The sequence below is a fragment of the Lipophrys pholis genome, assembly GCF_963383615.2.
Source record: "Lipophrys pholis genome assembly, chromosome: 4".
NCBI lineage: Eukaryota > Metazoa > Chordata > Actinopteri > Blenniiformes > Blenniidae > Lipophrys > Lipophrys pholis.
This window is the reverse complement of record NC_137637.1, coordinates 26099324-26111472: the sequence shown is the minus strand read 5'-3', so window position 1 is coordinate 26111472 and position 12149 is coordinate 26099324. Positions and strand designations below refer to the sequence as shown.

The 12149-nt window shown below is 40.7% G+C and overlaps 1 protein-coding gene across 4 annotated transcripts in view; it reads right to left on the bottom strand.

Moving 5' to 3' along the window:
- tox2 (TOX high mobility group box family member 2) overlaps nucleotides 1–12149 on the bottom strand; it is a 97215-nt gene that overhangs the window by 9028 nt on the left and 76038 nt on the right. For 2 of the 4 annotated variants that reach the window (XM_080461015.1, XM_080461012.1), the window contains exons 5-6: nucleotides 4469–4756; nucleotides 2585–2815 (exon numbers count right to left, since the gene is read on the bottom strand). In XM_080461015.1, the coding sequence (XP_080317141.1) occupies nucleotides 2585–2815; nucleotides 4469–4756 (519 nt within the window). The remainder of the gene's footprint in view (nucleotides 1–2584; nucleotides 2816–4468; nucleotides 4757–12149) is intronic. The other 2 variants (XM_080461013.1, XM_080461014.1) reach the window with 1 other exon arrangement.

Below are 12149 nucleotides of genomic sequence, written 5' to 3'. Positions count from 1 at the left end.
CAATAAACTACAGCAATAAAAAAAAAAATAAAAAAAAAATGCTGCCTTCGATGTATTTATGTGAATTCTGCTGCATGGTGTGTTTGAGGAGTGCTGTAGGTAATTGGAAACAGGGCCCAGGATCTAGTTAAAACAAAGCTGTGTGTAGGGGAAGGGTTGTGTTTACATTCTGGTGCTCCTGCATGGCTCCAGAGGGTCTGACTGTGACATTATAGAACACACCTCATCGGTCCTATAGAGATGACGTGACAGCCGATGTTGGAGGCGAAGGAATAACAGCATATGTACTTAAGACTATGATAGAAGTCAAATCTATCTAATAAAGTGTTGAATGTATGACTACAGGCCGTGAAAAGCTCCATGTTAACATATTTCACTCCTGCAACATCGGCAGATGTGGATAAAGTAGCGTTCTTTCTTGAGGTAAGCCTTTGCAAAAAGCTGTTATTATTGACATTAATGAGTCTTAATGCATACTTGCTTGTATTGCTTATACTCTGTAAGTAACACACACATCAAGTTTATCCATTTGTTGTAGTGGAATAAATGATAGTGCGAGTCGGTGGGAATAATTAAGAGCAATCACGGTGTTATTGCCGAGACAGGGTACCACGTTTTATCCCATAATGACATCATTACCTCAAGTTAATTCTGTCTTGCGAGGTGACATGTTTGATTAAACACGTGAATGCACAAACAAATCAAAAAATTAGCTGTGGAATGGTACACTTAATGGAAGGATTTCTAACGGTGGATGTGCCATTTTGTGGGCATCGTCTCCGTTTCCAGGTAGAGCTGTGAAGGACAAATGCATTTAGGGTAGGAGAGAGAGAGAGAGAGAGGGAGAGAGGGACAGATAGAAAGCAGCTCCTGCAGCACAAAATCTAAGGTGAAAAAGAAGCCAGGACACAAAGGGTTAAGAAGCACAAACAATAACATTTCAGGAGCAGATGTCCTTGAGGCAAAACCAAGGACAAGGCAATTGCTAATCTTGTATTCCCAGCATGATCAAATCACCAGGCAACAGATATAAATAAAAGGACAGGAAATGAGGAATTCACATTCAAGGGTGTCAGCGGCGAAATGAAGATTCATGGTGAAGAGCCCTGGTGAAGGCGGCAAAAATTAACTGCAAATAAAAGGGACAGACGGCCTCCAAAGTCCGGTGTATAAAGTAGGTTTGGTGGGAGAAAAACACACACACACACACACGCACACATGCTAGATGGGTTGCAGGAGATGGTGGCTGGGTCTGAGGAGAATGGGCTGCACTTTGTCATGGAGACAGGTGCTTTTATTTGACACCCAATAGGCTGCGCCCTGACTGGATATTCTAAAAATATGAGTCTGCGCATGATCATCAGACTGTCTCGTTTTCCATTCATTTCACACCATCATTTGTTACCTGCAAACACACAGAAACCCCTTTGACTTTGTGTGGTGGCCTGGAATGCTAAAATGAAATAGAAAAGGTGCTGGACAGAAACCATCCAAACTGCAGTAAATATTAATGGACTTTCATATGCACAGGTCAAGTTATAATGACGCTAAATCGAATCTCGACATTATCAGGTGCCTTTTACTTACTTTTATATGCAAATGTCACAATATGAAACAGGATAAGTGTTGCATGTGAACATCGAACTCACTAACATGGAAAAGAAGAAGTTAGGACGGTGCATGACTCACTATAATAAATACGAACGCGATGAGCTTCCCTGTCATGCAAAGTGAGGGACAGGTGTTCAATTTGACAACACAAATCTGCCGAATGAGTAATATTTTCAGTCAATTTCACCACACAACAAACACATTTGTTATTGTGTGACTACTGCAGATGAACATGGTCACCTTTGTAATAAAACAACATTCTGTTATTTCTCTCTCTTCTGTAAAAACTGGGACCAAAAGTGGTGCAAATATTAGAATTATATTCACAAAGTGACCAGAAGCAAAAATCCAATTAAATGTTTTTCTATTGGCTTCTCGATTTGCAAAATTCACATCATCCTGTCATTGTCATATTAATAGCTGCTCTGTGTTTGTTTCAGCCTTCTTTCGACCCAAAAAATATAAATCGAAACATTTGCAGACTTCATCTCTTAACTGTTTAATATTTATATGTTACGCTTTGTCCCTTTGTCCTCAGTATTCTGAGTGAGGCATTAGTGTAACTCCATGACTTTCAGCTGCACGATTATCCCCGAAATGATAATCACAGTTATTTCAATCGGTGTTAAAATCAGGATTATGAGTGAGATTCAATACTTTTAGATAAAATATATTTTCATTGCACTTAAATGACTTAAAAGAAAACTTTAAATATTTTTATTTTTATTTTCAAAAGGACTTAAAAAAAAATGCCTATTGCGTTAACCCATCTCATACCGGTGTTCTGTGGACCTATTTGATGCACAGACGAGGTCAGGGAGGTTAAGAAAGTGCTTGATCTGTGACAACGTGTTAAAAATTTGGTATCTTGAGCAACCCTGGCTAAGAAGAATTGTTGTAATTCAAATGTCCTCAGAATAGTATATAGTACTATTTCACAAGAGCCAACATCAATCAATTCCTTTCAATCTACCTGTTTCTGCTCCTCGCCGAGTCCGTCCCACATGGAGGCGACTAATTTAGAAACGTCTCCAAACGTGGCGTTGGGGTTCTGTCCTTTAATGGCCGCCTGGGTGTCTCTGAAGAACAAGGCGTAGGCCGACACAGGCTTGGTGGGCTCGTTGGGATCCTTCTTCTTCTTCTTTTTTTGGGGCTTGGGCTTGGGCTTCATCATCTCTGAAGACGGCCGCTTCTCGCCCGTGATCTGGAAAACCATCAGTGGCAGAGAGAAAAACAAAACACCTTATTGATACGGAAAGTGGGTCCAAAGACAGCTCCACGATGAATTATTTCATCTCTGACGAATGTTTTTAGCACCAAGTCCAGGTGAAGCATGTAAATTTCATTAAAGCCATAATGTGAGATTTCTCAATTCAATACCCAGCGTTTGAATCTCGCAGCACCGTTTCACTGACGGTAAGTTTTACATGAGCACCGGTTGACAGCAGTTTTTTGTTTTTTTTCATGCCTTACTTTGTCAAGAATAACATCTGTTGGTTGAATTTATCAAACCTTTTCAAATCTTTATTTTGCAGTTGTTCAGCAAGTCATAAATTCTGACTTTTCATGCTTGGGGTGAAAGGAATTTTAAATCGCCTGCTGTATCTGCTCTGGCTTTGATGTGGTCTCAGAATGAATTGGAGAGAGCAAATGGAATTACTTACTGATAGGAGAGATGGTAATCATTTTTATTCACACGCACAGTGAGCGGCAGAGATGTATAGGCAGGGAAATATATATATATATTTTTTAAACTAAAGCTTCTTGTTACACTGTATCACTGTGAGCCAGCAGTTAAATACACAGATGGATCTGAAACACTGTGGAAGTGGCACATTCAATTATACACTCATTCACATTCCCGTGACAGAAATGAAGCGAATCCACAGAGACATTGGTTTGGTGGCCAATTTATGAAAGCGGTTGTACGGATTTACATAAACCAAATGAATGTAAACAAGTATCCATCTACTCTCATTTAAATGATGCAGTAATTTAAATGAAGGAGTGGCAGCTGGATGTAACCGCTAACTCTGTAAACCAGTGACAAAGTTGGCTCGGACTCGCCACAAATCAAACTGGTGTTGTTGATGGTCATTTCATTAACACATTTTTCACACATTTCACACATTCGGGATAGTTTATTGCCTCGTGGGGGAAATATATAATGTTTATATGCTGTTTAACAACAGAGAAGTCGCATGGAAAAATGGCGCGTTTAAGAGGTAGTCGACAATCCCACACGCAGATGTTTCTTTTTAAGACACTGAATGCAAAATTGTCATTCATGTTTTTCACATTTTTAGTGAGCTTGTTTAGAGCACATTACCTATATTTTAAACTAATATTTGTAAAGTATGGGTGATTATTTTTTTTTTAAATAGTTTAAATTCTAGAGGCAGGCAAGTTGGTGAAATCTCGCAGGCTGGATGGTTACTGGGTCAATAATTTGATCCGTCAAGACAACTGGTTACCAAACTGTTTAACAACTAACTTCATAATAAATGTGATTTTCAAAGCGCATGGAAGCATATATTTAACTTTCGCGCAATCATACAGAAGAAAACCAAAGTTTTGACATTAAAATTTGAAATCCGTTCAGATTGACCAGAGGATACCAGGAGGGTTAAATGACAATTGGATTTTAGACTCCATTGAAATGCTTAATTTGATCTAAAAAGGCTATAGCAATAAATACAGCAGTCAGCTGGAATTCTGTATTCACATCAAAAACCAAGGCAGAAAGTTCAACCAAGCCTGACAGGACTACGACGGCGCTGATCTCCATCTCCTCTTAAACAGAACTCAGGAGTTACATTGAGAACCATCGGTACAAGCTTGTAAGCCACGTCAGTACCTTCGCATGAGGATCAGTCTCCTCTTCCTGATTGGAGCTTGAAGGGGAGGGTGTGGCCGATTTACTCCCGGGAGGTGAGGGGGAGCCGTGAGGCAGTGCGCTCCGGCTGACCTGAGGGTTTAGCTGGGACAGTGCACTCATGGGGTTGGGGAGTATCGGAGGTGAGTTGTTTATCAGGGGGTGGTTACGGGCGGGGTCATAATGAGCGCCGTCAGGGTGCTGGTGATGGTGTTGCTGTTGGTGGTGGTGGTGGTGGTGGTGGTGGTGGTGCAAAGCCATCTCCTGCATCTGGGGTGAGAGAAGAACACCAGCTTTACTATCTTCTCCTCAGCTCAAAAATAATCAATTTGCCAATTAGCCAAATATGCAAGAGTGGAGATGACATTTGGCAATTTGAGCGTGTCGGTGTGTCGGATGAAATAAAGGACATCAAGTAACGTGCCAAGTTGAAATGAGGGGAAAGTGTTTTGAGAGACACGAGAGACCGATAGGCACCTTGAACAGAGTCGGTGTTGACCCGACGCTGGTGGTTAGAAAGGTTTATTCGCTTTTTTCTTATTTCTAAACCTGTTTGTTTGGAGTCAGTTTATTTATTTTTTTATTTTTGTGGGTGCTGGTCCGCACCGCCAACTTCAACAAAGACTTTTTTTTTTTATTTATATATATAGAATTAGTATTTGTTTGATGAGCTCCACCCCTCCTTCACAAGCAACAAAGTCACTACCTTATCACAACTTCCCACCAGAGGCAGACTTTGGAAACAATTTCTGTTTTTCTCATGGTTCACACGAGCCAAAGATGATCACCGAAGCCACAATTAACTCCGCAATTTACCACCTTTAATTTCAGTGCTTTGGTTTTCTGTTTACAACCACAACCAGCAGCTGTGTTCAGCAAAATCACTCAGAAGTACATCTAAAGCATCAGTTATGAGCGTCGGTAAATAATGGTCGACCAGAGCAAAAATGAGAATTCGTGTATAGTACTTCAAAGAATGGCGAGAGAGTGACAAGGCTCTATTTTATTGACTGATTTTTCCTTTTAGCGTCTAAAAGTATTGAGTTCTCAGGGTTATGTTCACCTTTTTAATCCCTTTAAATACAATACATTGAAGAAGTTCCACACCTACGATCCATTCAGGAGTCTGTAAAGGCTTAAAAGCAATTTTGCATTGTTTTAATGTTCGCCGATATATCACACAGGGCCATTATTACTGAAGTACAACATGATGTCAGTAATAAATGGAGCTCTCGATTACAGTTAAAAGTACAATCCATAAATCCAATTGACTTCAGATGACTTCTCCAGGCAATTACTAGAAAGTGCAACAAGTAAAGCCTCTTCAAGGTCCGTGGGGCACAGTGTCCTGGGGTGTTGTTTTTTGAGCAAGAATACAGATCCCACTTTTGGAAATTCAGTTTTTCAAGAAGTAATAAATCTCGGCATCTGGACATGCAATCATTGAGTAAATAATATTGATCAACAACCCTATCAACCCCCCCGCAGATGCATTAAGTTCACTGAAAGAGAAAAATATCACTTGCTGCCACGTTAGCGCCTTTTGCAACATTTCGATGCACAAATAGAAACAAAAATAGTGCTCAAAGCTGGAGGGTGAACCTGAACATGGTGCACGTCCTTTCGTGAGCACAAAGTCAGACTCTGACAAACTTCTAACGTCTTGAAAGATCTTCAATAATGACTACATCAAACGCTGTTCTTCCAAGATTCATCGAGACGGAACAAGAGCACGAACCAAAGGATGCTTTTAATGCAGGCATAAGTGGGAATGTTTGGCAATTTACAGATCAGAAAGTGATGAACTAGCATTTGTTAGCTCTTTTAAACATTCATGAGTTAAATAATACATTACACATTAGTGCAGTGCTAAAAAGATCAAATTGAAAGGGCCCGAGCATATGAGGTCTTGATAAACACAAGTAGAGGTTCAGAGATGAAGGCTCAGCTCTCTAATCATAATTGGTCCCAGTAGATTGCTAGAATAAAAATGCACAACAAAGTAATGTTGTGTGAGGCTCTGGCCTGCTTTGAAAGCTCATAATATTCACACGACATTAGATTCTATGTTTGCCTCAGCAGCTGCTCACAAAAGCCAGCCGTGAACAAAGACATTCCTTTTGCATTTCAAATAACCGAGCTCGAAACCTCCCCCATCCACAGCAATCTCCAACTTCCAATCATAATTCAAAACACCATCGCTACACTTCTTAAAACAGGAGGAAATAGCTCCAGCAAAATAACTAGTTAGACGAGAGAGAGAGAGAGAGGGGGGGGGGGGGGGGGGGGGGGGAGAAAGGGAGGAAAAAGAAGGAAATAGAAATCCATTAATTTCCCATTTTCCATAGACTTGCTCTTTAAGGGTCCTCACAAACTGAGAAGCATTGAAAAACCAATTAATCAAACATGAATGGCCTATCATAGCTATAGCAGATGCATTTCCATAGCAACAGCCTCCAGGCAAAATTGTCACCCTTTAATCTGAGTCACACCATGTTTAATATAAACAAGAGGAAGACATGCACAGCAGAGGGGTTCACCAGGGCGGAAGACACCGCGACATTCAGGATAGTCGGCATCGCACCAGTAAGAGCAGAGTCAAGAAAAAAGAAAACATAGGGTCACTTGAGATTTACAGACACAAATACATCTTCATGTGTAGTCCTGGTCGATGAAGCTCATGGTCGTATGTTCTCGCATGAGGAGGCAAAAATATTTAACTATTGCATCTGTAATTCTTCATATTAGTTGTGATATTTCCTGTAGTAGTGACCCTAAAATAACCAAAAACGAAAAAAAACTGTTTCACTTTTATATGTGATGCTGACAGATATATGATGCACTGTAAGATTTTCCATTATTTTTTTAAACACACCTTTTCAGAAATGGTGTAATGTAAAGGTAATGAATACTAAATAACATTATAAACGGAACTAAATGAAATCCTCTAATTTGCACCGCTCATCAAGCAATGTTTAAATCAGGAGTTCTTATATATTTTTTTATCAATAACTACTTATTTTACATATCATATCTCAGTGTTTTGATTCAGATTTTACTCAGCCTGCATGTTCATTTGTAGCAAATGATCCCAGAATAGAAAAAAACCCCAACAACCTCCAATTCATGTGTTAAGCTGACATCATAGGGTTTTCTGTATAATTATTCCCTTACTTTATCTTTTAGCAGGTTCTAAAACAAGATATTTTATTGTGAAACACAAGTAGTGCTCATTACTTAAAACACTCCCGCTGTGATAATTTCCCTCTTGCAGGCATTCCTATGTCCTCCTCCTTGTTTCAGAGTGCCTTTAGTTCACCTGCACGAGCCAGAAAATACCATGAAGTTATCACATAGTGCCATCAAGCTTGAGCTAAAAAAAAAAAAACAAAACCCAAAACAACACCCAGTGGCAGACGGCTGTACAAATATTATGAAAGAATCTGACAAAGGTTGCCGGTTGCCATAGGTACTGTATGCTAATTCCTAATGGTGTCATCCAAATGGCTGTCCAAAAGAGGTGGGAGTGCTCAGTGAGTAATGGGGGCTTAGCTGGTCACTGCTCTCTGCCTTTAGCATGTAGCTACCGCATGCTGACTTCTCACGGGGCCCCGGACACGAATGTGCAGACCTGGAAAACGGATTCCATTCCTTTAATTTAAGATGTGATGGGTTTTGCCGGAAGGGGGAGGGGGTTGATGGGTCGGGATATGAGCGAGGCATACCCACCTGCGATCTGCATGTGACCCCTTTCAGCTGAAAATATTCTCATCACAGGGGATCAAATCTATCCACGCCCTCGTAGTGATTAAAGCTACTTAACCACCAGACCGGACCAAAATGCATAAAATTATCATAGGTCCGGCAGGGCAGGCTCACTTTTTGATGTTTTTTTTCCACATCAAAAGATATGATTAACTACTTTTGAGATCTCAGACACAATCTGTAACATATATTTTAAGAATTTTACTGCAACGTTTGTTAAATCTTCATTTATAGCCGTGCACCTGACAGGCCTGTTGACCTCTTACACAACAGTTTCAATTCATTATTTTTTTTAATCGCTTAATGTTTTACTCTTTTTTTCTGATTGTACATTTCGTTCTCAACATAAAACCTGTTGTCAACCTGTTAGAGCCACCTCCACCCGGGCTTCTTGGAAACTTGCATCCTGTAGTGACCAGTATTGTAATAATAGCCAATAATGTAAACATTTTGGCCTTTTTTAATTAAATTGCATCTTAACTTGCCAATGACAATCATAATTGAGAGTTGCATACTATCTGTCCTCGATGATGACGACATCATCAACTTTGTATTTCTCATAAACAAACTGTAAGAAAACTACAAACCATGTATTTCCAAGGAATGCAGTTCTATTTATATATTAGATCACAGGCTGCTGGTTTCAAAGGCTTTTTAATGCTACTTCAGTGATCTGATAACTGGCCAAAAATGTAAGAACTTCTTACATCATTGGTAAATCATTGGCTTAAATATCTTTTACACCAATAGGTCAATACATAATTAGCTTTATTATATGGCCAAAATGATCACATTAATGCCAGGTACTATGGTACTGGCTATCATCTTGTTATTGGTTGCATCACACCCTGGGTGGACTCGGTAGTATTGGATAAATGGATGCAAAACAACTAATGCATTCAACTTCGCTCACCATCATTCTGCTATTTCATGGCTCATTGATATATTTAGATGATTTGTACAATAGGATTCAGTGCTCTCTTGGGCATTGTCGTAGCTTGTGCTTAATGTCTATAAATTTACTTGTTTGTTATTAAGCCCCAGGAGTCCCTCATAGAGGAAAAATAGCAGGGAAACTGGAGCGCGTAACGAAAAAGTAGAGATGCTCGAAAAAGAACACGCACACCACATGACCTGAGTAAGAGAATTCATGGCTGAAGCTCGCGAGGGGACAGTCAGATATTGCTTTTTTTTTTTTGGTGATGAGCAGCCAGGCAGACCTAAACTGTGATGTAAAGCCAGGAAACTCGGTGTGAGCGTGTTCCTCTGCCATCGTTACGCCTGTCGTGTTTGTATTCACATCTTGTACATCATAGTCAAATGGGAGTCAAATAACAAAGGCTTTCCAATTATGTGTAGCACATTGTGTGCGAGATGGAATATCACAAAGGCATTGTTCCCCTGCTCCTGCTGACCTTACCTTTGAAATGGTTTCACGGCCGCTCCAATTGCCTGCACCATTTGATTTAGCTAAGGGGATTTGACCACCAGCACAGAGATGAGAGGAAGGGAGAAGAGAGCTCTATGCACAGCTACAAGGAGAAAGAGGAGATTCACACCAGAGGAGAGTAAAAACAGCTAACCTTGCTCCGTCCTCACGATGATTATACCAGAGTGGCATCTGTTTCATTATTTAAATCAGCGGGCTGATTGCTATGCAGCTTTTATTGCGCTGGCATCATAATAAAGCTCTCTCTGGATGCTACGCAATCAATAAAAGTTGTGGTCATGTTTCATGTGTTCGCGCCATCGAGAATACATTTTCTTTGTCTGTCAGTTTTTAATTATGTACTTTCAATGGAGCTGGAGTCAATTCATTTCCACTGTGTGAATAAGAAGTGAGATTTAATTGTTCACGGCAGTGTTTTTCTTCTCGCGATGCTGAATAACATATGTCTGATTTAAATTTTGAAGAAACATCTGCTGATCTTTTTTAATCAGCGTTCTCAGACCCCCCCCCCACCCCCCACCCCCCTGTTCTGCCCCGGCCTCTTTGAACACAGCGCCGTCAATGCCTCCGCGAGTCCTGAGACTTTTCCCCCCTCCTCGCTCCCTGCTTGACTGGAGCCATCTTGTTTGGAGTGATGGCTCACTCACACAGGTTCACGGCCGCTATTGTAAAATCAGCCAGCGTTTAATTGAAACAAATGACTATAATAATAGAACATTATCCCTGCAGGCACCCAGCCATGACAGCTTTAATTAGAGGCGCGTTCAAGACTGATCCTTCAAAAGCACAGCCGCCGCGCAACAAGGTGGTAAACACGCCTTTAGGTGGGGAGCCGACCCTCGGTCTCACAGCCCTCAAAGCTACTTCTCATTCACCCTGAGGGCAAAGCACTAACAACTCTGTTCCTCAAAGAGCCTTCCAGCCTCTCTCTCTCTCTCTCTCTCTCTCTCTCTCTCTCCATCCATGTCTTTGGTTTATCAAGCTTATATACCCAGGAGGGTCATTTACACAAGCTGAGGAGAATTAATAAGAGAGTGGATTCATGAATCATACGCTACTTAAGTATGAAAGCAAAGGCAAACGGCGTCTCTGCCGTCTTGTGACATCAGACAGATGCTCAGTAAGGAGATATGATGGGCAGCGGATGCCAGCGCCTTATAAGACGTAGAAACACAAGTGTTTTAAGATTTCGTTGAAGCCTAATTGGATTTGATTTAGTAGGTTTCAACACAACTTTATTATATATTATAAAATGAGACAAGGTGACTTTGATTTAAATCTAGTGCGATGCAATGTTCCAGGTGTACAACCAGCCAACTGTATTTAGAAACACACTATTAAAGCCTCATTTTATTTATTAGCTTGGCACTCACTCCATGTTGCCAAAACAAGACACCATAAGGTCACTTTGGATCGTTCCAATTACATGCAAGTCTAAAGGAAATAGTATAAAACGCTTGCTCTTACACCTCCCGCGCTGGACTGTAATCGTGTAATTAAACTGGCAGGAAAACAGCAATACCTCACAAACTAACAGTACGAAGAAATAATTACGAGTTTGAGCACAAACTTTTGAAGCGAAAACGGGCGACTGAGTCCAAGAACGCCTTGAGTAGCCACACTGTTGAAATGAACTTTGCCACTATATCTCTCAACGCCAAAAGCAATCCATACCAGCACAGTTGATAGATTCATTAAATGCAGGCACGACTGATTAGCTGTGCCAGAAAATTGAAAACAGACACAGACCAACTCTCATAAAATGAATCAAACAAAGGTTGGTTTTTTTTGGTGTTTTTTTTAAGAAAGCATTTGTGACAGGTTGTATATAATGATTTTACAGCTTGTCATTGCAACTTGCACCGTCGCAATGACAGCAGATACTCTAGTTTCAACAAATCGATCCAACATTCAAGGTCAAGACTGAACCCAGCTCATAAACAATGATCATCTTCACAATATTATTAATAGTAATAATAATAATAATAATGATGAATGGAGAGTAATAGAACGGTAACACGTCGCAGCTGGAAGCGTTTGCACAAAGAGGCTGATGTTTCTGGCAGTGATTGACTGCTGGTTTGAAAAGTACTGTACCACCCTGAATGTCTCTCAGAGGGAATCTGCAGCAGCAACAAGGCAGTGGTTGATTTGCAGATAGTAATGTCATGATGTCCCCCTCGGCACCATCCTCCATGTTCCTCATTACTGCTAATGTTAGAACCTCCTTTGCTTTTATTCTCTCTCTCTCTCTCTCTCTCTATCTCTCTCTCTGTCTCTCTCTCTCTCTCCACCCCTCCTTCAGTTCTCTTTCTTGTCCCTCACTCTTTTATTTCATTCCATCTTTTTCTCTGTCTCCCTCCCGTTTCTTCTCGCTGTTCCTTTCTCCTCTCCTCTTGCTCCCTCTCAGCCCGGGCGTGTCTCTGAGCTCACCTCACAAAGCACAGC